The sequence below is a fragment of the Protomyctophum parallelum genome, assembly GCF_964188405.1.
Source record: "Protomyctophum parallelum genome assembly, chromosome: 16".
Taxonomy (NCBI): Eukaryota; Metazoa; Chordata; class Actinopteri; order Myctophiformes; family Myctophidae; genus Protomyctophum; species Protomyctophum parallelum.
This window is the reverse complement of record NC_139711.1, coordinates 31,780,586-31,808,408: the sequence shown is the minus strand read 5'-3', so window position 1 is coordinate 31,808,408 and position 27,823 is coordinate 31,780,586. Positions and strand designations below refer to the sequence as shown.

At 42.4% G+C, this 27,823-nt stretch overlaps 1 protein-coding gene across 2 annotated transcripts in view; it reads left to right on the top strand.

The window, feature by feature from the left end:
• Positions 1–16,162, top strand: part of dock2 (dedicator of cytokinesis 2) — a 156,951-nt gene extending 140,789 nt beyond the window's left edge. For both annotated transcript variants that reach the window (XM_083785077.1, XM_083785076.1), the window contains exons 36-51: positions 2,383–2,473; positions 4,255–4,362; positions 4,940–5,029; positions 6,851–6,955; positions 7,383–7,524; positions 7,848–7,929; positions 8,214–8,298; positions 9,804–9,890; positions 10,126–10,302; positions 10,998–11,081; positions 11,214–11,351; positions 14,006–14,133; positions 14,253–14,457; positions 15,081–15,177; positions 15,404–15,552; positions 15,894–16,162. In XM_083785077.1, the coding sequence (XP_083641203.1) occupies positions 2,383–2,473; positions 4,255–4,362; positions 4,940–5,029; positions 6,851–6,955; positions 7,383–7,524; positions 7,848–7,929; positions 8,214–8,298; positions 9,804–9,890; positions 10,126–10,302; positions 10,998–11,081; positions 11,214–11,351; positions 14,006–14,133; positions 14,253–14,457; positions 15,081–15,177; positions 15,404–15,552; positions 15,894–15,947 (1,822 nt within the window). In that variant the 3' untranslated portion in view covers positions 15,948–16,162. The remainder of the gene's footprint in view (positions 1–2,382; positions 2,474–4,254; positions 4,363–4,939; positions 5,030–6,850; positions 6,956–7,382; positions 7,525–7,847; positions 7,930–8,213; positions 8,299–9,803; positions 9,891–10,125; positions 10,303–10,997; positions 11,082–11,213; positions 11,352–14,005; positions 14,134–14,252; positions 14,458–15,080; positions 15,178–15,403; positions 15,553–15,893) is intronic.
• The last annotated feature ends 11,661 nt before the right edge of the window (positions 16,163–27,823 follow it).

The following is a 27,823-nucleotide window of genomic DNA, read 5'->3' as shown; positions in this document are numbered from 1 at the left end:
AGAGAGAAAGGGGTGGAGAGATGGATTGGTGATAAAATAATGAAATGAAAGAGAAGGAAAAGAGTGAGGTCAGAAGAGCAGCAAGAGGAGGAGTCAGGAAGAGAGAGGGAAAAGGGATGGATAGATCTGAGGTCGGGGTTCGTCAAACAGTAAAATCAATAAGCCGATGGAAGAGAGAAAAGGAATTAAAACACGAAATAATAGAAAAGCGGAGAGAGGGAGCCATGCTTTCTCCTTTTTTGAGCTCCAAATGTCCAATGAACAGCTATGTGTGTCCCTATGTACTGTATGTATGTCTCTATGTACAATATGTCTCCATGTATGTCTGTTTGAGTACGGAGTACGGACAGCTGCAATACCGCTGGGTGACCTAATGTGGCTGTGTGCGTCTCAGTACAGTATGTCTCTATGTATGTCCCTATATGTCTGTTTAGCCAGCTCACACACACACACACACACACACACACACACCCTCACACACACACACACACACACACACACACACACACACACACACACACACACACACACACACACTCTCTCTCTCTCTCTGCACATTCACACATTGGTGTGATTCTTCCTTTTGGATTCACCCTGCCGAAAACAGTCGGATTTCCATAATTGATCAAATTTAAAAAGTGAATCTGGAGTCAGAGTTGCATGTGACAATGATTGAGTGAGCATTAGACGGAGGAGACAAGATGGAGGAGACGAGAGGCATGCATTCAGGAAAGGGGATGTGTAGTAGGCTAGTGTGAGGAAAAGAGTGCACAATGCACATCCATGTCTTATCCCATTAGGACCTGAGACCCATTCCAAAATGTCTTCTATTTAACCCATTCTGAACGGGCACCCATTTTGGTGTCGGCATCATGTTATGCTTTAGCTATTTAAAAATAGCAGATCTACAAGCTCATATCGCGCCACCGAGTGGCGCGATACGAGCTTGTAGGTCTGCTATTTTTTGAAAAATCGAAGAACGACTGACATTTTTAGAATCTGATCTCAGGTCAGAATGGGTTCATCAGGACCAGTGTGTGTCCGGCGGAAACCTCGTATGAATCTGATCTCAGGTCAGAATGGGTTAAAACAGTTTTCCATAAACATATAATTGGGACATGCTATGTACCGGTATGCTCTTGTATATCTGCTATTTTTGAAAAGCCAAAGTATATTTTTGAAAAGCCAAAGTCGCCTGCACGCATCCGCCTGGATGACAGCAGACTTCTGGCCGAGCACTGGCGCTTTGGCATGGGGGGAGTTTTCGCCGGCTGCCGGGCTCAGCTGCACTAATACCTTTCGGGCGGGCCCGTCTAGAGTTTGAATGGACACGTGTCAGTCTAAAGGGAGACATCGAAGCGGAAGGACAGGTGGGGAGGATCAAAATATGGAATGTCAGAACAGGTCAGCTCCAAGGGTTCTAAGGGTTTGAGGTCAAATGTAGAGCTGCTGGCCGGCTCCATATATGCAGATCTAGGTGATGATCCAGTCTTCTCCATGTATGGCTATCAAGGGTTTGATGAGGTCAGTGTCGTGAATCGTGATCTTCATATATGGAGACGGCTATATATGGTGGCGTGATGTGTCACAAGGCGCTTCAACTCCCATGAATGAATGAACCATTTTAAGGCGCTTTGAGCACTTGGAAAAGCGCTATACAAATGCAATTCATTATTATTATCTTTATGTCACACTGGCACTTTTATGCCAGTGTGAACGCAGCATCAGAGGATGGTACTTCCATCCCTTTGATCTTATAATTATTATCTGACACGTTTAGAATGACAGAACAACTGCCACCATGATAATAGATCCATACGACACCGATAGACAGTCAGATGCCCATGCATAGCGTCTGGTATAGTATGGGCAGACAAACACACTCATTCATTTAAAGAACCAGTGTGGTGGCCAAGGTTTACTCGCTCCATAATTCATCAGTGTCTGTGGTGGTGTCTTTGGCCTGTGGTTCTCTGTCCCAGTACTTTGGCTCTGGGTGTGTGACAGAGACTGATCGAAAGGGACGGAAAGATAAAACACAGAAGATGGGCAAGTGGTTCCTTGTAAGATTGGTTTTCAAGAGCTTGGCATTTTTTTGATTGACCCCAGACAGTGCTTATAAAACATTCATGCCTTCTGTCCATTGCCTTGTGTGTGTGTGTGTGTGTGTGTGTGTGTGTGTGTGTGTGTGTGTGTGTGTGTGTGTGTGTGTGTGTGTGTGTGTGTGTGTGTGTGTGTGTAAAATGGCAATATCTGGGTACATTATTATCAATTATTTTTTTATAGCCAGGGCAGAAGTTGGTCAACAGTGACATCTAGTGGGGGAATTTGTGAACTGTATGTTAAAATATTATGTGTGCATGTGCTTGTATGTGTGAACAGATACCTCTACAAGCTGAGGGACCTTCACTTGGATGTGGAAAACTACACTGAGGCAGCGTACACTTTGCTGCTCCACTCTCGACTCCTGAAGGTTAGACACGCCTACGCGCAGACACAGACAAGCACACATACATTCTGAATGCATACGGCAAATGAGATTGTGAACAGGGCGGTTTACATGTTTTATTACTGGACATTGGAACTCAGCCACATCATTTCCAGACCCCTGTCTGTCTACAATTGGAGCCAAAGGCTTTTATTGGTTGACAAACGGCGCCCATGCCAAGTGAGCGCTAACCGATGAATTTCCAACTTCACTTCATGACACAGGGTTTGATAACGCGGCTGTGTGTGTGTGTGTGTGTGTGTGTGTGTGTGTGTGTGTGTGTGTGTGTTTGTGTGTGTGTGTGTGTGTGAATAAGTAACTATCTGTGTAGTGTGTGCGACGTGCATGTGTGTGTGTGTGTGTGTGTGTGTGTGTGTGTGTGTGTGTGTGTGTGTGTGTGTGTTTGTGTGACCTCACATGTGTCTTCATCTATTTTATGGGGCACTTACAGACTCACAGGAATAAGAGCATTTCCCAGTTTCATTCTACGACCCCCACACACCCCAAGTGCAGTTGAACTCGTTCTAACAGTTCTTATGGCCTCCATTCATCTCTAGTGTCAGCCCTACCAGGCCCACTTCACACTAATAGACGGAGCCAGCTGCAGCACACAGAGCATGGAGTAATTCTCTCCCTCACGCTGTCCTAATAAACAGCTTGCACACTTTGAGCAATTAGGAACATTTAGGGAGGGGTCCTATGTCGTACAGAAAATGGTATGTCCAAAACAGTTGTTTTTCAGGGAAATAAAAAAACAACTTGTGCTCCAATGATACTTTCTATTGGTTACTGATACTGTACATATCCTTTTTATATATTATTAAAATTGCCTAATGTGTCTGGACCCCTGTCACTATGACACAGACATAACCACTTTCAAGTAACTTGGAATTCCCATTCTAATCTAGGCATGGCTTCATAGTCGACTCGAAATCCTTGCCATTTTTCAACACGTTGTCAGCACATAGATGAGCTATTTTTTGCTACTTTTGTGTGACCCTGTCAAATGACATAGTATAAAAGGTTGCCAAAACAGTGACAATACTTCATGCCTCGAGGTCCAGTCTAACAGGCACCACAAATTAAAAACAACACAAGGAGAGAGGCATGCTTCAACATTTATACTGGTAGAAAGTAACTGCTGAATTATATTTATGGACATTGTTTAATTATGTTCATCCGATATTCAATCTTCAGGATAAATTGCTCTGTAATTCAAGTGATGATGAAAGAGTGTCTTATATAATTCATGTCCTGAATGGATACTGTGTGAGTACTGTTTGTTATTTTCTTTGTTGTACGGTCTGCTGAGCAGAAATAATAACCCATTGGGATAATACAGATTTATTCTGTTCTCATAAAGGCAAAGCACTTTCATACCACTCAATGTAGCTTTAGCATGCTCCATTAACACAAAAGACACAAAATTTGTACACAGGCTACCATTCATTTTCAATGAAAGCCTGTGTACATACACCTGAAGATACAACGATACATCAGACGTTTGTAGCTGGCGCTGCGACAAAAGCTCCAAAAACGTTAAGCTGGTTTCAACTTCAGTTGCAAAGATACAGAGATACAAATAATGCGGTGTAGCTTTGTATCGTTGCATCTTTTATGCCAGTGTGAACGCAGCATCAGAGGATGGTACTTCCATCCCTTTGATCTTATAAGAGCGGTATCTGACAAATGAGAGTGAAAAGTGTGTTTTTGTTTTTCAAATCAAATGTCTCTATTCTTTCTCTCTCTCTCTCTATCATTCCCAGTGGTCAGATGAGATGTGCACCCAGATTGACTTTCCTGGTTCCCAGACGCAGCGGCAGCTCAAGGAAACCCTCTACGACACAATCATCGACTATTTTGACAAGGGCAAGGTCGTTATGCATTCACAGTGTGACGTACATTTCATACAGTACACAGTAACATCCTCTGAGAGGAAAAGAATGTGCCTGTAATGGTCCAGTTTTACACACTCATGTGTTAAAATAGCACACACCACATACACAAATTATTCAGTGTATGTGGTTATAATGAACCGATAAGGTATTTTTTTGTGATTCATACGGTGTCAAAGAGGTTCAGTTCGATTTTAAGCACTATATTTTTTACTTTGGAGGAGAAACTGTTTACTTTCAGTCGTACTCTGAGCAGTATATAAAAGAGGCAGTCATTACCATTCTGCACACAAAGTGTGCCTGAATATTTCTCTTCGCTCATCAAGGGACTGAGAACAGAGCAATTTAATAGGCATATCCACCATGACAGCTGTTAAAGTTTTATTAGTAGATGGTCTAATGAAGTCGCTTATGTTTCTGTCCTGTGTGTGTGTGTGTGTGTGTGTGTGTGTGTGTGTGTGTGTGTGTGTGTGTGTGTGTGTGTGTGTGTGCGTGTGTGTGTGCGTGTGCGTGTGCGTGTGCGTGTGCATGTGTGTGCGTTCATGCGTATGTATAGATGTGGGAGGAGGCAATCACGCTATGTAAGGAGCTGGCTGAGCAGTTTGAGAACGAGATATTTGATTATGAGCTACTCAGCAAGAGACTGGTAAGATGAAAGAGAAAAACATTCTTTCATGCACTAATTTAATTTCCAAACTTTGTGGATTTACTTTTTTGTTCTGTCTCCTCTGAATTCCCTTCGCTTGAGGAAAAGTTGGTAATTCACCCTAACAATAGTAAAGTAATTGTGTTGCCAACTATAGACAGATCATTGGGCCTCATTTACAAAACTCACTGTAAATGTGTACTACATTTTACTGTAGGTTTGCTACCTAAAGGCAGCTGTCAGATTCATGAATGGGTGTGTAAAGCCTTTATTCGTGTGCATCTCAGGTGCGTCAGATGATGAATTAAATTTCCATGTTCATAAATCAAACAATGTGTTCCACATGCCGTTTAACATCATAAAAGGTATCTGAATATCCAACATGAAACCAAATTCAGCGTGATGAGAACCTTTTCTGAGAACTCTGTAGTACCCACGGCATCGCTCATCAAAAAGAACAGATCTACAAATGAGAACTCTGTAGTACCCACGGCATCGCTCATCAAAAAGAACACATCTACAAATGAGAACTCTGTAGTACCCACGGCATCGCTCATCAAAAAGAACACATCTACAAGGTTACAACATACATCACAGCACCTTGACACCTTGCAGATCTGGTTTATTTGGCGATTGAGTCACTTGTGCGATAGATCAGCTGAATGTGAATAAAGTATTGCTCTCATGTGTAAATGAGAAGAAGAAAGTTACATTACAGGCTGAAATACCTTACCTCACCTTGGCTGAGGTACAAAAAACTAAAACATATACGTACAAACATGATGCTAGCAACCAGGACATACTGGAACGCCACTATCCATCTGTGATTAACCACATTGGGATTGGGAATGGACACAGCTAGATGTAATCCAGACTACATATTCATCAGACGGTATAGTCTATTGTGTGGTGTGGATCAACCAGTTTCATAATTGCTATTGGATTAATAAGTGTCGCAACATTGGAGGTGTGTCTGTGGTCTTCTGCGACATTAAAGCATGACAGGCTATTGCAATCAATTTGCCAAAAATGTTTGTTCAGCTCTAAATGTGTCGTAATAAAACATTTATTAGAATCGTTTGAGTTTGCCTCATCCCCGTCCAGTATGCATCTTTAAGTCAAAAATAGATGTGGTCATTTAACAGATTTTACAATCTTCAAGATTTGGGGCACATGAACATTTTCTTTGGTCTTAGGCACTGGTTTAATTGATTTTGCATGGAGAATAGGTCATTCTAATAACAGCCACGCATGGCTTCTGCCACGTACGAGTGTCTCAGAGCCGACACCAGTTTCACATATTGTACAATATATGTCCTGATGAAGATCGAATAAGATCGAAACCTTGACGACTGCAATAAAAATACAGAGGAGCTTCTTCAGCAATGTGCAGACTCTTTTTTTCTTTATCTCTTCAGGCGCCAATCACAATTTCTGGTTCACTGCCTCCCTGTCTATCTCTTCTACGCATTGTCTTTATTTTCCCATCCCAAGGTTAGAAACTACAAGATCTGAATCTGAATCATTGATGAATGTTTTTTCTCTCAGTCACCCAGGGTGTTCGGAACCAGTTGTCCCGGCTATAACGCTGAGTTTATGTGCTTATATAAATGACAGCCATTGCCCTCAGATGGGGTGTACTTTATTTTGCGTCATTATGGCTCACCCTTGAGCCTGTGTTCTGCTGATGGTGGCATTGTCATTGTAACTGGCTAGTAAAACCCTCTAGAATGCTGTGTGCAAAGTACCTGAAAATGTGTGTCTGTCTGTCTGTCCGTCTGTCTCTCATCTCCCTCTCTCTCTTTCATTTGTTTCCTGCAGGTGATGCAGTCCAAATTCTATGAGAGCATTATGACAATCTTAAGGCCTAAGCCAGATTACTTTGCCGTGGGCTACTATGGACAAGGCTACCCGCCCTTTCTTCGGGTTTGTATGCTCAAATTACCTCTGTTGTGGGGAGATAAGGTGGATAGCTAGTGCTTTTTAAATAATGCCATATTTCTATCAGCCACCAAATAGCGAACACAAACAGACAGACACTTAAGGCCTTAATGGCCCATATGGCGTCACGTTATGCACACTCCTACATATGATGGTAATGTTTCTTTCTAAATAGCATGTAGATGTCCTTCCTTCATATATTTGTTCTATTGAACCTGTTTTGTAGCTCTTTCCCTTTGCTCTCAGTTGTACACATCTGTCTTCTCTTCTCATGGAATACTGCAAAACAATGGAGCACACATGAGAAAAATAATTTCACCAGCTTTACACCTGTAAAGCTGTGATGTGTCAAACAGAACTGATTCTTATTCTGACACTGAGTAACTCCAGTGTCCTTTTCCCATTTGTTCAGAATAAGGTATTTATCCACCGTGGGAAGGAGTATGAGCGTAGGGAGGACTTCCAGAACCAGTTGATGTGCCAGTGTCCCAGTGCCGTTCGTCTCAACACCACCACCATGCCCGGGGATGACATCAGGAGCTCCCCCCTGCAATGTATCCTAGACAATACTTGTGATTCCACTAGACACATTTCAGGCGGGTCACAGCATAGGGCATGTGTGCGCATTCCACACAAAGCCACCTGGTCTATTTTTTCCAAATGTCAAAGCAGTGACATAGACAGTGAAATATGGTGATTTTGACATTATCCTCAGACCATTATAATCTAAGTAAAAAAACTCAGGCCCACCCACATTCTTTCCAGGACCAGTCATTAGAAGCGTCCTGTATCCGCAACTGCTTCCGATTCCAATTCTAGGTTGCTAGGTTTATGTTTAGGGATCAGCATGGTGTGTTCCTCAACATAGTTTCTACAGATATCCAGTGTTTCACGGTGCAACCTGTCCTGGAAATCCCTCCTCGGCTGAAGAACAAACCTGTCCCTGACCAGATTATCAAGTCTGTACCGTATATCTCTTTTTAGCTCATAAAGCTCCTTATCGTTAACTTTAAATATTGTTACAAAATGATCAGCTAATGTTGTAATAACTCAATTCTGATATGTGTAGTCACCTTTCAAGTATTAGCCTATTTTATCACCACGATGAATGGTGGTAGGAGAGAGCATAAAATTAAATTCTCATAATGTCTCTTTCTCTCTCTCTCTCTCTCTCTCTCTCTCTCTCTCTCTCTCTCGCACGCACTCACACACACGCACACACACACTCCTTTTCCCTCCCCAGCTTCTACAAGTCCAACTATGTGCAGCGTTTCCACTACTCCAGGCCTGTGAGAAAAGAGCCTGTGGATCCTAACAATGAGTTTGCTGTGAGTGACAACCTCAGTTACTGCTGTTGGCAATTCACTTTATGTTGCTCTGTCACTTTAGGTGCACGCTGCACAGATAGTTTTATGTATAAATGTATTATCTACAACCGTAGTCTCTTCATTTGTAGAATGGTCTGCACTCACATGTTGCTCATATTCACATTTCTTTTGGGTTGGGGCAAGTACACAGCTGATTTCCCGGCTCGTTGTTCAGTGTGTATGTATACAGTACTTCAAGCCTCCACCTGTGAGGTCCATGATGGTTAGAGATGTCCCGATACTGTATCGCAGGGTTCCCCAATTAACTTTCCTCAAGGGCCATATTTTGACTTGCGTACCAGGCTGGGGGCCGAGTCTGCACGCGCGAGGTCGAGGTCTTGCCCTGAAAATTCATTTTCAGGGCAAGACCCCATTTGAAAAGGATGCCCAGTTTGACATGCATAGGCTACTGACCCCCATTTAATGCCATTTATATCTGGGACCCTACCAAAAAAAGAAAAAAAAAGTTATTTTTTTTCTTTTTTTGGAAATTCTTCCATGGGCCACAATGGGGCGCTCCGCGGGCCGCCTATTGGGGAACCCTGCTGTATCAGTATTGGAAAAGTATCGGATCTGCCTTTATTTGGTCATATCGGTTCATATCGGTATCTGCAAATATGCCAGTCTACCACAGATCAGACACAGGGGTAAGGGGTTGACACTACAGTATAGTAGGTCAATAAAATGTTGGGGCATGTGGAGTTTGCTTTGGAGTTGCCCAAACTGCAAGTGCACATTTGTGTGAGGAGGCTGCTATAAACACAACACGAGATATATAGCTAGATAGCTATAAACACTATTTCTGGTCGGTGGACTTCAAAATAAGATATATTTTTCTTTTTGTATTATTATAAATATTATTCTCTGGTATTGGTATTCGGTATCGGCTAACACAGAAATTGTGGTATCAGGATCGGATCGGAAACGAAAAAAGTGTATCGGAACATCCCTAATGATGGTGTGAGCAGCTGTCATGGCCCGCTGTACTTCACGTCATGGGAAACGCGTCCATAACACATTTTCTACTTTAATGCACATCTTCTTTTCATTTCGGCTGTTCACTTCAGGGGTCGCCACAGCGAATCATCTCCATCTTGCCCTGTCCTCTGCCTCCTCTTCTTCCACACAAACTTAAAAATAAAACTGCCTACAGTATGCAAAACATCTACATTTCTCCTTAAAACCATCTCCAATCAGGGTCTTGAACGTACCAGCACTGTACTGTATAACCTCTTGTAAAGTGTTCCTTATGAAAATGAAATAAATTCCCAATGTAGAAACAACCCTGGGAACTTTTAAAAGGAGCAGCCTGCTGGACCATGTTTGGTAACAGCTAGCTAATTGCAAAACTGTACTCATCTTGACACCAGCATATTGTTTTGTTTCAGAAGTGTACATACAAGAGTGAATAGTTTGTTACTGCAGCTAGCTTACATTTTCACTGATCCTATTTCCTCCTCTCCTAGTCCATGTGGATTGAACGGACCACCTTCACCATTGTCTACAAACTGCCAGGGATCCTGCGCTGGTTCGAGGCGACTGACATGACACATGTAAGTCCATGTACATTTTGGTGTGCATGTATTTTATTTATGTGCTTTTTAATCCCATCCCAACTCCTGTCCTCCCTCCTTCTATCTCTCTCGCCCTATCCTGATTTCTGACATCTTTCCCTCTGTCTCTTTCCTTTTCACTTCTATCCCTCTCAACATATTCTCAAAATCTCTCTTTCACTCCTTCACCCCAATCTCAACCCCACCCTCCTCCTCTCTCCCACTACTCCCGCAGACCACCCTTTCTCCACTGGAGAATGCCATAGAGACCATGGAGTTCGCCAATGAGAAGATTCTGACCCTGATCAACCAGTACCAGGCTGACCCAAGTCTTCCCATCAACCCTTTGTCAATGTTGCTCAATGGCATAGTGGACCCAGCTGTCATGGGTGGCTTTGCCAAGTACGAAAAGGTCAGAGCTCAAATATTACACTACTGTAACACATATTGTTGATAATCTGCTCGCCACATAGCCATATCCTTATTTGTTCACAAAGACGACTCTGAGTTAAAAGAAACAACATTGATTACCATAGCCTCCATGTTATGCCAATAATCCAATAACTGTATATACTATATAATATTAAGTCTTAGCCGTGTGAGAAAGGTAGAGGTCCAATCATTTCATGTGTAGCATATTTCATAAGTTTCTACTCAGCATTTTTCAATATCAATATGTCTTCAGGAAAGTCTTAATTCAGAATATGGTAAAAGTATACATTTATTTATTGTGTCATGAATTATAAGCTTAGAAATCACACTTCCATTTTCTAGTCCTGGATCAGATCCAGCTTTTTACCCAGTGTCGATATCACACAATATATCCTTACCACCCTCGCCAGCACTGAAACTGATTTAATGTCTACAAATTCCACTGACCAAAGGCTATAAGATTGTAGAGTGGAGGTCCCTCATAATCCTAAATGTCATTACTGCTTACCCTCACAAACCAATAAATGTAATAATATCCCAAGTGGGGAGATCAGTCCTGTTAAAAACTGCCTGCAGAGGCAGAAAAGTCACTTATTAATTTCCAAACTGCCAGACCAGGTGAAAAGTATTGCAGCCGCTTGTTCGGGTTGTTTTTTAATATTTTCTGTGCACCAGGCGTTCTTCACAGAGGAATACACTCATATGCACCCAGAGGACAGAGACAAACTGCTGCGTCTCAAAGACCTCATCGCATGGCAGGTACTTTACACGCATGAACACGCACGCACGCACGCGCACACACACACACACACACACACACACACACACACACACACACACACACACACACACACACACACACACACGGTAATTATACATTTTGTATCTTAGATCCCATTACTGGGTGGAGGGATCCATCTCCATGGCAAGAGGGTGATGGACGACCTCCGGCCTTTCCATGAGCGCATGGAGGAATGCTTCAAACAGCTGAGAAAGAAAGTGGAGAAGGAGTACGGAGTGAGAGAACTGGTAAGGAGATATAAAGAGAGGTTGTTTCTCTCCATAACCCTCAACAACAATTTTAATAATTAATGCAGTTGATGCAGTTGAAATGAGAAGCCTACATCTGAGAGATCAAAGTGCTCCACAAACCTCGGGAGTATAGCTTTGACAATGGAGGATTGTTACCCATATCCTCCCATTGTAGCCCAGAATCTTCATTAGGAGGACTTATAGGAGTAATCTTCGTTCCTACTCTCACCTATGGTCATGAAGTGTGGGTCATGACCGAAAGAATAAGGTCACGAATACAAGCGGACAAAATTAGTTTTCTTCAACGGGTGGCTGGCATCTCCCTTAGAGATTGGGTGAGATGTTCCCAGCATGCCAAGACGTCATGATAACGTTATGATGACATCCTCCAGTGACGTCCAGGATTAGGCCAGATCACAGCCCATATGGGGATGATCTTTACGTAATTTCCAGGACGTCTTCACCAGTTTAAATAATATAGCTTATTCTGGGCCAGATCTGACTAGTTATGATATGCCTTAAGTTAGGGATGCACCGGAAATTCGGCCACCGAAAATATTCGGCCGAAAATGGCTAAAAATGTATTTTCGGCCTATTCGGTTTCGGCTCAAATAAGCCGAAAGATATCACCGAATAGTAGTAGTGGTCCTAAAGTTGTGAATCGAACTAAACTGCGGGAAAAACACAGATGTACAAGCCCAACGCGCTGTGCATTGCGATAGCTTGTAGATCTGCTCCTTTCAGCGCAGGAAGGGCGCATGCTTATGACGCTCTTGCATCAGCTCAGCAGGCAGCAGTCACAAGTTACACAACACACGAGCAGCAGTCACGGAATGCTTCAATGCACAGGCAGATCCGACACAACTTTATTGCATACATCTGTGCTTTCATCCAAGCTTCCATAGCCTTTTAAATCTTATTTCCCATCCACGGGCACAAGCAAAGTGATATCAGCAGCTCTTCCACCCGATCTGTGGACGGGTGGTGTTCTGTTGACGAGGGAAGCTATAGCTAGCAATAGCATGGGAGCTAACGTTAGTTTTAACAGTACTTTCCATCCGTTCCCCAACACCTCACACAATGATACTGTATCGTTGCGTCTGCCCATGTTTAATGGTCATGAAGGGTTTCACTGTCCACAGCAGGCAGACCTGTCAAAACGATGCACTTCCCAAAACTCAGAGACATGCCACCACCTATGAATTCAAACCCACCTCTGGAATATTGCTATCTCATTCCACTTTAATTTATTTTATTCCATAGTCTTAGTTTTTCTCTAATAAAGTTGTTTTTATTTGTTTTCTCATGTTCTCCTTGAAAAGTGTCTAAGTACTCAGAGAAGCTTTATATAAATAATACTATTATCACTATTATTATTACTACTTGTTTTATTGCCTATGCTTATGTAGAAAAAAAAGCTCACTGCTCAGGTCAAATAGGCCTATTGATATGCGATTAAAATGTGATTAATTGAGATTAATTAATCACAAAGCCTCCAATTAATTAGATGTTTTTTAATGGATCCATAAGTGTTTATTATTTAAGTTAGGTTTTGCCATAATCATGTCTTTTGCCATAATCAGGTAGCTTTACAACAAATATGTATTCGGCTATTCGGTATTCGGTATTCGGTTTTCGGCCAACTGTTTCCTATATTCGGTATTCGGTTTCGGCCAAGAATTTCCCTTTCGGTGCATCCCTACCTTAAGCTGATCTGGCCTCGATCAGACTCTCTCTGATTCATCCATGGACGTCCATCTTAGTGGGTAAAATTAATTTTGGTTGAAATCAGGTAATATTCTGGGCCAGATGTGACTAGTCTTGGTTTGACTTGATCTGGCCCCAATCGAGACGTCACTAATTTGTCCAGGTCCTGACCGTGCTTGCTGGGTTCAGTCACGCGAGAGAGACTCGGAGTAGAGTTGTTGCTTCTTCGTCTGGAAAGGAGCCAGCTGGTTCGGGCATCTGGTTAGGATGCCTCTCGAGCGTCTCCCTAGGGAGGTCCTCGAGGCATGTCCCACTGGGAGAAGACCCCTTGGCAGACTAAGGCGCAGTTGGAGGAAACACATCGACTCACTGGCTTTGGAACGTCTCGGGATCCCCCAGGAGGAAGTCACTAATGTTGCTCTGGAGAGGGAAGTCTGGAGCTCTCTAATGGAGCTGTTGCCCCCGCGACCTGACTACGGATAAGCGGTTGAAGAAGGATGGATGGATTGACTTAAAGGAGTATTTCACTTTAAAACACTTCTGGGGTCATTTTCATGTCTCTACTCAGGCTTTTGTGTGCAACCCCAGAAAGTTGCTTGGTATTTGGGTATTATATTTAGGTATTTGATATGTGATCAAACATATCCCCGTCCTACTGTAACCCATTCAACTGACCATTTCCCTGCTTCTGTTGACTGATATTGTCCTTCTAATGAACGGGGAGGCCTTCATGTTCTGTACTCTGTAAGCCTTGCCGAGCCATGAGGCCCATAGGGCAGGAGCCTATCTCCTGTTTCTGTAGCGTGAGGATGTACCAGTACACCCCCTGGACATAACGCTAGTATGTCGCAGTCCAACCCTTGATACTGAGTGCCAAGCAGGGATGACGCTTACACAGAGATCTGTGTTCTTCCTCATTTTGTCCCCGTCACTTTTCCTTCTAGCCGGACATGGATGAGAGGAAGTCCACTCGTCCTCGCTCCATGATGCGCTCCATGCGTCAATCCATCATCTCCATCTCCTCCCTCCAGGGGTCTGAATGTGGGACCCCAACCAGAGTTAACGCAGACAGGTAACACACAGAGTCTGTACCAGGTCTACAACCTGTTCTTTGTTAGTGCTTTAAATACATGTGCCCAACCAAACCCTCTCCCCATTTTCAATCCACGTTTTCTCTCCTTTTCATTTCAGAGACTTCCCCCAAGACACCCTGGCCCCACGGACTGACACGCTGCCACGCTCCAGCGGCAGCCTGAGCAGTGTGGTGGAACAGGGGGTAGTGTTCGTGGGTGACAGCGAGGTCAAGCTGAGGAAGAGCAAGAAGAAGAGGAAGAGGAGCAGCATGATCTTCATCACAGAGGAGAAAGAGAGGAACAGTACTTTGGACAACAAACGGGTGAGTAAAAACAGGCAGAGCAGGAGTATAAGGAAAAAGGTGAAGAGGGTGAGAAACAAAAAGAAAGAAGAGTGAGACATGAGCATGTATGTTGAGAGGTGACAAGAGACAGCAAATTGACCAGACACATTTCGCTGTTTCATCGTACGACGCAAGAGAAAAATGGTGGAGGTAAAAGTTATAGCCTGATGGAATGTGCAAGCTAGCACTGTCAGAAGTCTTCTCTATAATCGTGAAATTAAATTAAGATGCTACAGACAGATAGCCTGGCTAATAAGCCAGACGCGAATCTGCCGAGTCTGGCTTATTAGCCAGGCTAACAGACAGACACAACCACTTAAATCTGCTGATGGTATTTTACCTCCAATGTCAATTGTTCAGCGTAAACAGAACTAAGAATTGCATTCTCTCTCTTTCACTGACTGGACTTGCCGTGAGGTCCTGTTGTCATTGATGTTTGTCAGTGTACGTTGTGAAGCTCTATGTTTGCAGTTGGTATACTGTATGCACCAGAGTCACCAACAGAGAGTACTGTCCATGTACTGTATGATATTCTGTTCCGGTTGCAGACGATCCAGCCCAGTGAGTGTGTTTGTATTTCTGTGCCCTCTGTCTCCCTCTAGCTGTCTAAGAAACAGGAGTTCCGCAGTGACACCAACCTGTCTGAGCCCAACGATTTGCCATCTCTGACAAACTCCAGATCCCTGCCTGCCATCACAGGTATGTGTAGATGGATATGCACGCACGCACACACACACACACACACACACACACACACACACACACACACACACACACACACACACACACACACACACACACACACACACACACACACACACACACACACACACACACACACACACACACACACACACACGCATGCATGCACACGCACACATACATGCAAGCATGCATACAACTATAAAACAACCTCTCTCCACAGGTTTGTCCCTCTCAGTACTGCCTGGTGCAGAGGAGGTAGACACGGCCAGATCCAGAAGGGACAGTAAAAGCCGGTCTATGTGTGCGACCTCTGACCGCACTCCAGACCGCCGCTCGAAGGGAGTCATCAACCTTTTTTTCAAGTCTAAGGTACAGGATGGATCAAATATATATTCCTATATATAGTCCTATAACCAAGCCCTGTGGCCTGAAACGTCCAGCCATGGTGTAACGTACACAGGTAGCAGGTAGGGTAACAAATACATTTACTGTAAAGGTCCCTGCACACTGCTGCGTTTTTCTGATTTTTAGCAGCGTTTTTCCGCCTTTTTTCCGAAAAATGCGTCCAAGGACCTTTAGTTTCTATTTTATGTGCCTTGGACGCATAATATTATGATAATTATGGTATTAGTCGATGCTTCTTTATGATATTAACAGTGTGTATGTGTTGTGTGTACGTGTGGTTGCATCTGTTTGTGTGTGTTCAACAGAGCTCCAAACCAGAAGATAAGCATGGTGATACAGCCAGAGATAGTCGTTTCTGATACACACCTGTGCCAGTGATTCTTCTTAATGTCTTCAGTGACTTGCTATGGTTTTCAAATATATTATTATATACAGTAAGCATAGTATTGTGACACGTGCATGCATGCAGGCCTCCCCCCCCTCTCAGGGGGTGTCAGGATTACTTTTGCTTTAACACTGTACCATTGAACCATTGATTTATTTTTTTCATTAAAACCTACTTTTGTTGACTGACCTTTTTTTCATTAATACAAATACAGTAAAGCAGCTAAAAACCATGTAAAGCTAAATGCCATCTAAAGGGCTTTCAAATCAATTCAGCTTCTACAAGACTGAACAAACACAAGCCATCCCTTTGACACGGTTGATTAAAACGGATCCTGTTAAACCGTTTTCTCCATTTGTTTGATTGATAGAATCTAATGGGAAAATTAATTGCATACAGTACATGGCGGTTCCCCTTCCTTAAAAAACACTTTCGACACCATGCCATTAATTCAATAAACAGCAAACAGCTGCTGAAGTCAAATTGTATCATGTGCAACAGACAGTGGAGTGCAAACTACATTTTACTCATCTAGAAAATTTACTTGGAATTGTTTCTCTGGATTTGGATGGCAGGTTCTTTGTGCTGTACTCCAGAGGTCATTGATTCATATACCCCTTTTGTTTTCCTGTGAGAAATGTAGTTTGTAATGAGTTTTGAGTTTATGAAGGAATGATGTTGTCCTGAGGTTTTGGAATCATTTGTGCACAGGGCAAGTCTCGACAAAGTACAATCCTATCTAAGTATTGAGTTAACACAGTGAGAGTTTAAAATGGCAGTGACATGTGTTTTAAGTAAGTAGTCAGATTTGAAATGATTAAAATTGAGTGTGTGTCAATTTAAATGAGTGGCCCAGTCATGTTGTAGAAACCATTGTCAGGAAATTCAAGAGGGACACCAAACTCAGGAGGACACAGAGTAAACTATAATCATTATTTTTTATTTTGCCTTAACCCTGTAAGACCCAGCGTTGCTTTTCGGTAACATTTAAATTCATCATTGATGTTCATTGCAATTCCATTGCATGCCATATACAGTAACCATTAGCTGCTTTCTCTCTGGAGCCAATTATAGGCTGAGAAGTAGTCATAAAAGGTCATTGGCGCAGTAGTTTACTGTAGCATCTGTAGTCAGTCTCCACTGTGAATCCTCCCTGACCCCAGCATGTGATCATGGCTCATGTCTGTCAGGTAAGAGGAGTTGGGTCAGGCACTTGACCATAACTCATGTCCACATCAGAATATAGTGCTTTAACCAAAAATATAATTATAACAGTTTAACTGTTATAATGATGTCCACCTATTAAAATGTTACTAGTTTATTGATATTCAGACAGAAAATGTGTAATTCTAAAAAGATCACAAGAGACAGCTAGACCTAGGCTACTAGTGTTCATTCACTCCATGTTCCATAGGTACTGATACTGATTCTGCATGGGAAATAATCGCAATTTGATCTGAGAAGTAGGCTAATACATTTTTTAAGGTTTCAGTATCCTGAAACATCCTGAAATACATTTGCCTTGACTTGACTGAAGGGGCATGTAACTGAGTTCCAATTCCACCAGGGGCCACTATTGCGTTTCAGCACATTATTCTTTAACTTAAATGGCTAGTAAATTCTATGCACAGCAGACAGCACATCAGTTAATCATGTTCAGACACTTTAACTGTGTGTCTGTGTAAGTGTAACTGTGATAAATGACATCATCCGTATTATGAATTATTAACACCCTCTTCCTCTTGAAGAGGCAATAGTGCAGACAATGAATATTGTATACAATCTTACCTGCGCAGGTACAGTAAGACACCCAAAGAAGAGGCCGACGCAGCGCAACGCCCCGTCACGCACGGCCTTCTATTAAACAAGCGCTCTCCCACACGTCTTGTTTTACCGACGGCAGGTTGAAATAATACAAAATGGCGGCTCGGAATATAACTTGTGGAATATTTTGGACAGAAAGTAGCTCATAACATGTCTACGGGGGATTTTTATGAAAAACAAGCTCGGCAGATTGAAAGACGATAATTCAAGCTTGGACTACAGCTGCAATGTTGGTGAGTTTAACGTCGTTTAAGACAAGCAGATCGCAAACGCAAATCGGATGAGTGGGTAGTCAATGGAGGGTATTGCAACTAATTATTCATCATTCTTCCCATTGTAAAAAAAATCTAGAGTTGCAAATTGCGGCTAGGGTGAGGCAGGTGTTGAGTGTTTACTGTGTTTGTTTTTGCATTATTCAATGTTGTGCAAATAGCCATCCAAAAAGATTAAGATTTGCCTATGCTATAGTTTCTTGTAATAGCCTATATTGACCACATTAATTTGTATGTCTGTTGGGAAATCTTGTTCTTTGGTTGACTTTTTTTATTACGTTTTGCTGGCCATTTTATCACCGGAAAGATTTGCCTCCAGGAGGGAACCTTAAGGTAGGTAATTTCACCTGCCTTGCTGAGATTACGATTTGATCCAAAGAGAATGGATTCAGTTTTCCCCAGGTGTAAAGATAGTTTGTTATCACGCCAGGTGCAGAATGCAGATTCTACTGAGTTCGGAGCTGAGGGCCTTTTCAACCTGCAGTTTGTTCCTGTCCGAGACCAGCAGTGCTGAGTCATCTGCGAACAGGAACAAGTTGCAGTCACAAGCTGATGTCATGTCGTTTACATATGTTAGGAACAGTAAAGTCCCTATGCTTCCTTGTGGAACGCCACAGCTCACTGGGAGGGGAGGGGGGACAGTGTTCCGTTCACCTCCACCATCTTTTCTCTCCCCTCCAGGTAGGATTGCATCCAGCTCACTGTTGTGCTATCAAAACCAATTGCTTTTAGCTTGTTAAGCAGTATGAGTACGTGTTTCACGGTGTCAAAAGCCTTTTGGAGGTCCAGCATGACCTAGCCCTAGAACGGCTCTTGTTGTTACATACAGTAAGTACAGTATTTCACATACAAGAGCCATAGAACACCCTCCTTGATTTCTGGTAGAACTTTAACATATGCGGCATAAATGTGATAAACACTCCGTTTGTACCCATTAAATAATTCCAAAGACGTGGTGTGAAAAATGGTCCTCTAGTTTTATATCCATGTGAAAGTTCTGGCACAAAACGCGTATTTAGTGAATTATCTCCACTTTTTCAAGAGATGCACACGGACATCTTTCTCTCCGGGCGAGGGGGGCCGGAACAATCGATGAACTGATTTTACAAATACGTCCAGTTTACCGCAGACATCATCACCAATTGACCAGGGAAACACAAAAGTTTGTGGTCACACAATTGGCAGGTGCTTTGGGATAGGTGCTGCGTAATTAATCACACCACCTGCCAATTATGTGACTTTTGTGTTTCCCTGGTCAATTGGTGATGACGTCTGTGGTAAACAGGACGTTTTTGTAAAATCAGTTCATTGATTGTTCCGGCCCCCCTCGCCCGGAGAGAAAGATGTCCGTGTGCATCTCTTGAAAAAGTGGAGATAATTCACTAAATACGCGTTTTGTGCCAGAACTTTCACATGGATATAAAACTAGAGGACCATTTTTCACACCACGTCTTTGGAATTATTTAATGGGTGAGTACAAACAGAGCATTTATCACATTTATGCCGCATATGTTAAAGTTCTACCAGGACCCGGTGCAAGCCATCTATGCCTGCGATACATGAAAATTTACGAAGTATAATTAAATGATCACAGGCATTCTAGGTCTAAGCATGACCATGCCGCAGTATTTGCCAGCATCCACCTCGTGTTTGATGTGGTCACTCAAATAGAGGAGCCTAGGCATGTGTCAGTGGGATGTTCTGAAGCCGGATAATTTTTTTTTACATAATATTTTGTGTGGCAAGATACTTTTCAACCTGTTCATATTCATAGACAAATTTTTCCATCACTTTCGAGATAGAGCTAAGAATAAAAATAGGGCGGTAGTTGCCAGGGTCTAATTTGCTCCCTTTCTTGTGCAGGGGGGTTACTTTGGCCAGTTTGAAATCTTGGGGGACCTGTCGCTGTCCCCGTTTGATGGAGAGGTTTATTATGTGGGTGATGATAGAGAGCTGGAGCTATAGAGATATTGTCGTGGCCTTGTGGGGTTGAACGGCAATCAGTTTTTTAAGTACCTCCTCACTTAATTTATTTCCCGAATGAATTAACCCCCACATCCTCAGCCTAGCCTAAGATTTAGACTCTCGTAGACGTATTTATCGACGTCAGAATCGATACATACGTCTACGAGAGTCTAAATCTTAGGCTATCTTCAGCCCATGCTCCCTTCCTGGGAAAATATCTCCTAACTGTCTCCATGTAACAGTGGTGCCACTGAGCAGGAGTCACCAGAGACATTAAGACATTGATGTGTAAACCGCACAAAACAAACATGTCGTGTTTTGCAAATTAAATATGAGTAATGAGTTTGTTATGGCTCTTGTAAATTAGAGCCTCTTCTGATGTCTGTACTTTATGGTTTTATTTAGTAAGTAACTGGAATGAGCTGGTTGCATGGTAACATTAAACAGCAGGTTGTGTGAGATTACTCTCTCTGCAAACCCATGTTTATTACTTTGTGAATAGCCTACATCAAAGATGTGATTATAATCCATCTGTAATGGATAATGCCTTGGCCTGGAAGAGAGGTCATCAGGTGGTCCCCAACCTTCTTAAAGTGTTTCGACTTTCGACCCTTAACAGCAGTGATCAGCAGTCATTGGTCAGCAGTGATTGGCCAAATCACTGCCCCTCTCATGCAGGCTTCCAGTTCCAGCTATTGTCCTTGTTTCTCTTATGCCTGAGCCAACAAGAGGCTCTCTCTGCCTTGTTGTTGTGTTCTTGGGGGATTGCAGGCACTGATAGGCTAGTCAATCTATACTAAAAAGGGGCGTGACCCAAAATAAATTGCAATATTAATCATTCAAGGTTTTTTATGATTCCTCCAAATTTTCACATTTGTGATGACGGCTATGGACGTTTTTAGCCCAATGAGTGTTGTTTGTGCAAAAATAATGCTTGCAATGGATTCTGAATCATGAATAACCCTAGCTCTGATCCATAGCCTTCTTCTGCTTCGATTCTGACCTGCAGTAGGTCAGAATCGAAGCAGAAGAAGGCTATGGACCAGAGCTAGAATAACCCCTAGTTTGACACATGACACATTACATGCAACTTAAACCATAATTAAAAATGTAAATGTTTGCCCATTAACTCTTGTATTTAGTGTCACTGTCACACCTGACACACAAGTGTCTTACACCTCTTTTGCCCAAACTTTGCTCTCAATGTACAACAAACCAGTTCATCACATTTCCTGAACGGCTGTTAATATTTATTTATAAGTAAGCCTGGGACGAGGCTACATTCCAGGGGGTTTCTAGGAAATGTAATTCCCATAGTAACTGGTAGAGGGCAGTGGTGGACTGTGCAAGAGGTGGCAGCATTATAGTATGCCTACCCATATATTGTTGAGTGTGTTTCAATAAATCAAGAGGTGACATGCTGGGCATATTGGCCAGCCACCCGACCTCCCACTCTTCATTATACCGTCTATCTCTCTCAATCTATTTTTGGCATTTCTGACCAATGTGACCATCACTATCTTTGGCGTCTCCCGCTGTTCAGGGCCCCCGCCACCCTCTGTTCAGAACCCCCGTTCTACTGCTTGACGCTTTGAACATTTTTCAGTCTCTCTCTCTCTCTCTCTCTCTCTCTCTCTCTCTCTCTCTCTCTCTCTCTCTCTCTCTCTCTCTCTCTCTCTGACAGGTTGTTCAGATAAGTGATGCTAAGAGGAAACATTCTGCTGTCAGTTTTAACGGGCTACTTGGTAATCCTTAATCTGACAGCTCATCAAACCATACTAATACTCCCCTTAATATGGGACCTCTCACTGTGTGTGTGTGTGTGTGTGTGTGTGTGTGTTACTCTGATGTGAAAATTACTGTGTGAAAATTACTCTATGATGAGGTGCTGGAGTGTGTGATTGGATAATCAAGAGCAGGCATATGAAAGCTTTTAAATGTATTACTGGGGAAAGTAATGACAGCCTTCCAGCATGTTGTCTCTCCGCTGATATGCAGCTGGTTATAATCTCTCTGCTGCTGAAATGAGTTTGGGCATGTACTGTAGTACTGTAGGCTACTGTAGTATGACATCCTAAACAAGCACACAATTTAATGGCTCACTTGATGTCCCAATGGAATAGTATTGGTGTAATTTGTAATGTTATACAATAACAATAGACTTTAAGTATGAACTCCAGAAAATGTGACATGAAGCAGTTTGTGTTCATGTTCTGAGTTTATGTAGGCCTATGTGACATAACGCCTCTCAGTCCAATCAATTACTGAAGACACTAAAACAGGACAAATTTGTGATCAAAACATGTTTGTAGATGTTTACGTTTATATCCATGGCTCTGTCGCCGTCTGTGCTCTGGGGCTTTAACTAAGTTTGCCATCAGATATCCCTGACAGCTGCACTGTGCACCAGAGACACAAAGGCGACAGTGGAGAGGAGATGGAGAGAGATGGAGGATGGAAATACACTGGACTGAAAGGAGACATTATCTGATGATTAAGGCAGGAAATAGGACCAGGTGGGGTGGTTTGTGGTATGGGAAGTTGATGGAAGCTACTGCTGATAGATTAACACAAAAGCACAGGGGGATACAATTACACATTTGTGTTTGTGTGATTTAGTATGCAGTAGAACTCTTAACATACGTGTAGTGTACATGTACAACAAACACAAAGAAAATAGCAGGTACTGTACCACAATATACAGACCAAGATGCCCTGAGGGCGAGAAGCGAGGTTGCGTGCACGCATCCGCCTCTGGTTGATGGCAGACTGGGCGAGCACTGGTGCTTTGACTTGAGGGGTGAGATCAACATATGGAATTAATTCTGGACTGGCCATATATGGAGCGTGATTGTACAGGGTTTTGATGAGGTCAGATCAACATATGGAAAGTCAGAACAGGTCAGCTCCATATATGGAGATCTAAGGGTGGCAGCGGGGGCAGTGTCTTGAGTGTACAGGGTTTGATGAGGTCTGGCCATATATGGAGCGTGTCTTGAGTGTACACTGTACAGGGTTTGATGAGGTCAGATCAACATATGGAATGTCGGAAGTTCGGAACAGGTTAGCTCCATATACGGAAATCTAAGAGTGGCAGTGTCTTGAGTGTACAGGGTTTGACGAGGGCGCAGGTAGGGCCGTTAATGTTAGGGCCCGTTGAGAACTCTAGTTCTCAACTAGGCACTAATAACTTTGGGGTGGGCCCGTCTAGAGTTTGAATGGACAGGTATCAGTCAAAAGGGAGACATCAAAGAGGAAGGACGGGTGGGGAAGACATATGGAATGTCAGAATGGGTCAGCTCCATATATGGAGATCTAAGGGTTTGAGGTTTGAGGTCACATGTAGAGTTTCTGGCCGGCTCCATATATGTAGATCTAGGTGATGATCCAGTCTTCTCCATGTACATGGCTATCCAGGGTTTGATTAGGTCGATGTCGTGATCTTCATATATGGAGATGGCCATATATGTAGCTTGTCACGAGGTGTGACGGACTGACGGCCATATATGGTGGTGTCTGGTGTGACATGTCACGATGCGTGACGGACTGACAGCCATATGTGTGATGGACGGAATGACAGGTTTTGCAGGTTTTCATCGTAATCTGCGACCTACGGTCACAACAAACACAAGTACGCTACCGGTTTGACATTGCACATTCCAGGTTACACATTGCACATTTCCTTTTTTATATAATATACTGTTAAGGTACATTGAAGTTCAGCCTAGACGGTCCACTGCATCCAAGAGTGTCTGTCATACCCTTGTGAACCCCCCATGTTATTACAGAGGATCATATAAGTCCACTCATTACCTCCTTATACTGTGTCTTTATGAATCCAAAGCTTCAGTTGAGTATGGTCTCTGTGCATATGTGCCAACTTCTGTGTCACATTTATTACTGGTAGGAGAAATGTTCTCTATAGTTATCTCATGCACACACATGCATATTAATGGCGTATGTTGAATAACTCAGTGCTGACCCTGTCAGGTTTGACCCCATTAGGGTCAAATCTATTCTGTATGATGCTCATTTGGAGAATGGCGCATTGCTCAGGACCATAACCCATGACCAACATAATATCATGGGAGACGGTTACCATGGCCACAAGCCCAGCCAATTCCTTCATTGCTGATTGGCTTGGCTTGGGGGGAAATCCATGTAAGGCCACAGCTAGCTAGTTAAGCATTCTGACAGGAATGTTTTTAGTTCAACCAAGGAAGAAAAGGTGACATTTCAACTCAAGGCCAAATACATTTATTAATGACATTTCAAAACATTAATGAGTCTACTTGGACTTGCAAGAGTGTCACAAGAAAAACAAGAAAAACAAACGCAATGTTATTGGAGTGCCTATTCTAATCTGAAAGCTGGTCATCCATCCATAAAAGAAAACTTCTCCCTTAGCATTTCGGCTTCTCCTGGACATGTTTTGGCAGGTGAATTTTGTCTGTTGCCATAGGGCATCGATATGTTTTACCTCCAAAACCATCATTCTAAATTATTCCTCTCTCAGCAATATGACTTTTAAATGCTTCATAGGGTTTTGTTTTCATTCCTTAAACACAACTTATTTTACAATTTCACTTGAGAATGTTTGAGGTCTTTATTCCACATTATCTCTGTGGAATTGTTGTTTGTTTATGTTGTATGTTCTGGTCAAAACTAATTGCCCCTAGTGGGATTCATTAAAAAAAAAAAAAGTAATTTGCATGAAATGTCACAGAACGTTGCTGGAATTCAAGCCATATATTAGAAAAACAAAACAAAAGCCAATACAAAAAAAATAGGCAATTGATTGACAAAGTATATCACTGCCAGAAATCTGTCCTGGAATGATTTAAGGAAAGGTCGCTACAACATTTTGTATTATTTAATCTTTTTGAGGACCAGATGGAAAATAATGTGACGTCCCTCATCAACTAAGCTTGTGAGGGAACCATAGTAATATTATATCACACGTCTGGGCAAAATAGATAAAATTGATATGTCCACATGTCCAAAATATGTCGACAACGTAAGTCTTGCCAACTATGCATATGTCACAACAGGAATTCACATCTGGGTAAATGCGTGATAGTTGATGGGCCCAAAGGGATGTTGAATTGATCAGATTAAAGATTGAGTCCGCCCAGGCCGTGGCGTAACGGTCTGGGCACCTGACTGGTAATCCAGTCGCAGTGTGCCGCGGGTTCGACTCCCGAGCCCGACACGGCCTTTACTGCATGTCATCCCCCCATCTCTCTCCCGTTTCCTGTCAGCCTACTGTCTGTCCCTTCAAAAATCAATAAAAGGCGTAAGCCGCAAAAAAAAAAAAAAAAAAAAAAGATTGAGTCCCATATGTCATCTTACAGTGAAAGATTTATATTCTGCTCCAAGGCTGTTTTAATTTTGTCGTGAGGAGCATCTCATATTCTTGTCACCCTATCGTAGATCTCATCTCATATGAACCCTCTTGCACATTGGGTATAAAAATAAGTACATCACTGATGTTTGTATCTGATGCACCATAGACATTTTGGATCTGAGTTTTTCTTTTTGTCATCAAAGTTATTTTTATTGATTTTACAATAAAGCATACAAAATAGACATGACTTACACAAAAGAAAGAGACAAGAAAAACAAAACAAAACACAACTAGCAGTAAAAAAAAACAAAAAAAACACTCCTCCACATTCTGTTTTACACATTATATAATCTGCACTGTATTATCAATTACAAACTGTTAATGCAACCATCCTTTAATATACAAATAAAAGTAGTCCCATATTTCATGGAACTTTCCTTTGACATTGTTCCTCCTGGCAATTGAGTATTCGAAAGATGCAGTTTCAGTCATAAGTTGGGTCCAGTCTGTGATCTCTGGCGTAGCAGAGCTCTTCCAGTTTTTCAGTATCAACCTGGCCAAAGGATCTGATCTGAGAAAATGTTTGTCCTGCAAATACCGGTTTGGTCTTCAGATAAGCCTACAATTTAAACTTGAGTAATGTTTGTAATGTGCTTATCTGAGTTTTTCCTAATAAAGCTTTTTCTCCTCTCCCCTGGCTCCCACACACATAAGGGTAAAGCGTGTTTGAGTACATAGCGCGTCTGTTAAATGCCTAAATAGAAAAGCGCTATATCAATTCCAGGGATTAATGTGTCCCCATTATACAGGCCAGAACCTTAGCGAAAATCTTGGCATCAACATTTAATAAATAATTTGGCCTGTAGTTGGTACAGGGTTTTTACCTTTGAGTGATACTTTCTTCATTAAATGATAGTGGAAGTTTTCCTAACTTAAACACATCCGATGATTTGCAGCTTAGTTGGGGAGCTAGCAACCATGAAGAGAATAAATGTAAAAAGTCCATGGGGAATAAGGACTGCATTCAAGAGATAGCCACAGCTATTTCTTCTTGTGATATGGGCCCCTATAGTTTCATTTTGTTGTCAGGGTATGGTGTGGTTATGTTTAAACAATTTAAGAAATTCTCCACCCAAGTGCTTGAAGTGGAGATAAGTTAAACTTGCTGGCCGCATTCACACTTCATGCCATGACACACAGTAGGCCTACTGGTTTGTCACCGACTATTTCCCCTTGCGCCATCCCTTAACCCATATCCCTAAACTAATTTGCCATTTTTTACTATTAAAAAAACCCTTTTAATAAAATGGTTCAAATAGCTGATCTACAAGCTCACAACATGTAGATGTGGATCGGCTAGTTGAACTATTTTTAAATTATTTTCAAAATAGTAAAAAATGGCAAATAAGCTTAGGGATAAGGGATAAGGGTGACTCAAGATGGAGTCCTGAATCTTGTCCATGCTGGAATGAAGTTCAGCCACCAACAATATCCTCTCTGCTAATCAGTCCCATCCGGTTACACCCCACAAAGCTATACAAATGTTGATTATAGACAAAGCTTTTGTCTATAAATGCATTTCATTCTGCAGTAATTCCATCACTACATGTGCAGTTCAATTTTCATTTGCTAATTTATCTGGGGTGATAAATGGTTATTCTTTTTTTTTTCTCCACAAGGCAATTACATTTGGGCCATTATTTCTTCCTGAGAAATAAACCATTTATGGGTTTTTTGAGGGGCGCTAGTTATTCATCATCATACATACTCATTGTGAATTGTGATGCAGAGAGAGGAACTGTGGTATTGTTTGAGGAAGTCTGGGGTGACGGAGAAGTATGTTAGAGTGGAGCAGGACATGTATTGAAGTTGTAAGACAGTGGTGAGGTGTGCTATGGGTGTGACAGATGAGTTCAAGGTGGAAGTGGGTCTGCATCAAGGATGAGCACTGAGCCCCTTATTGTTCGCCATGGTGATGGACACGTTGACAGAGTTAGACAGGAATCCCCATGGGCCATGATGCTTTCAGATGACATTGTGATCGTGCGTGTGCGTGTGCGTGTGTGTGTGTGTGTGTGTGTGTGTGTGTGTGTGTGTGTGTGTGTGTGTGTGTGTGTGTGTGTGTGTGTGTGTGTGTGTGTGTGTGTGTGTGTGTGTGTGTGTGTGTGTGTGTGTGTGTGTGTGTGTGTGTGTGTGTGTGTGTGTGTGTGTGTGTGTGTGTGTGTGTGTGTGTGTGTGGAGGGAGTTGGAGGACTTTAAATACTTGGGGTCAACTGACATTTCAGAGCAATGGAGAGTGGAAAAAGTGAAGAAATTAGTGCAAGCAGGCTGGAATGGGTGGAGAAAAGATTTATGGATGTAGTGAAAGAGGAGTCGAAGGACAATGAAGTTAGTTGGTGTGAGAGAAGAGCAGGCAGAGGACAGGGTGAGATGGAGGCTGTG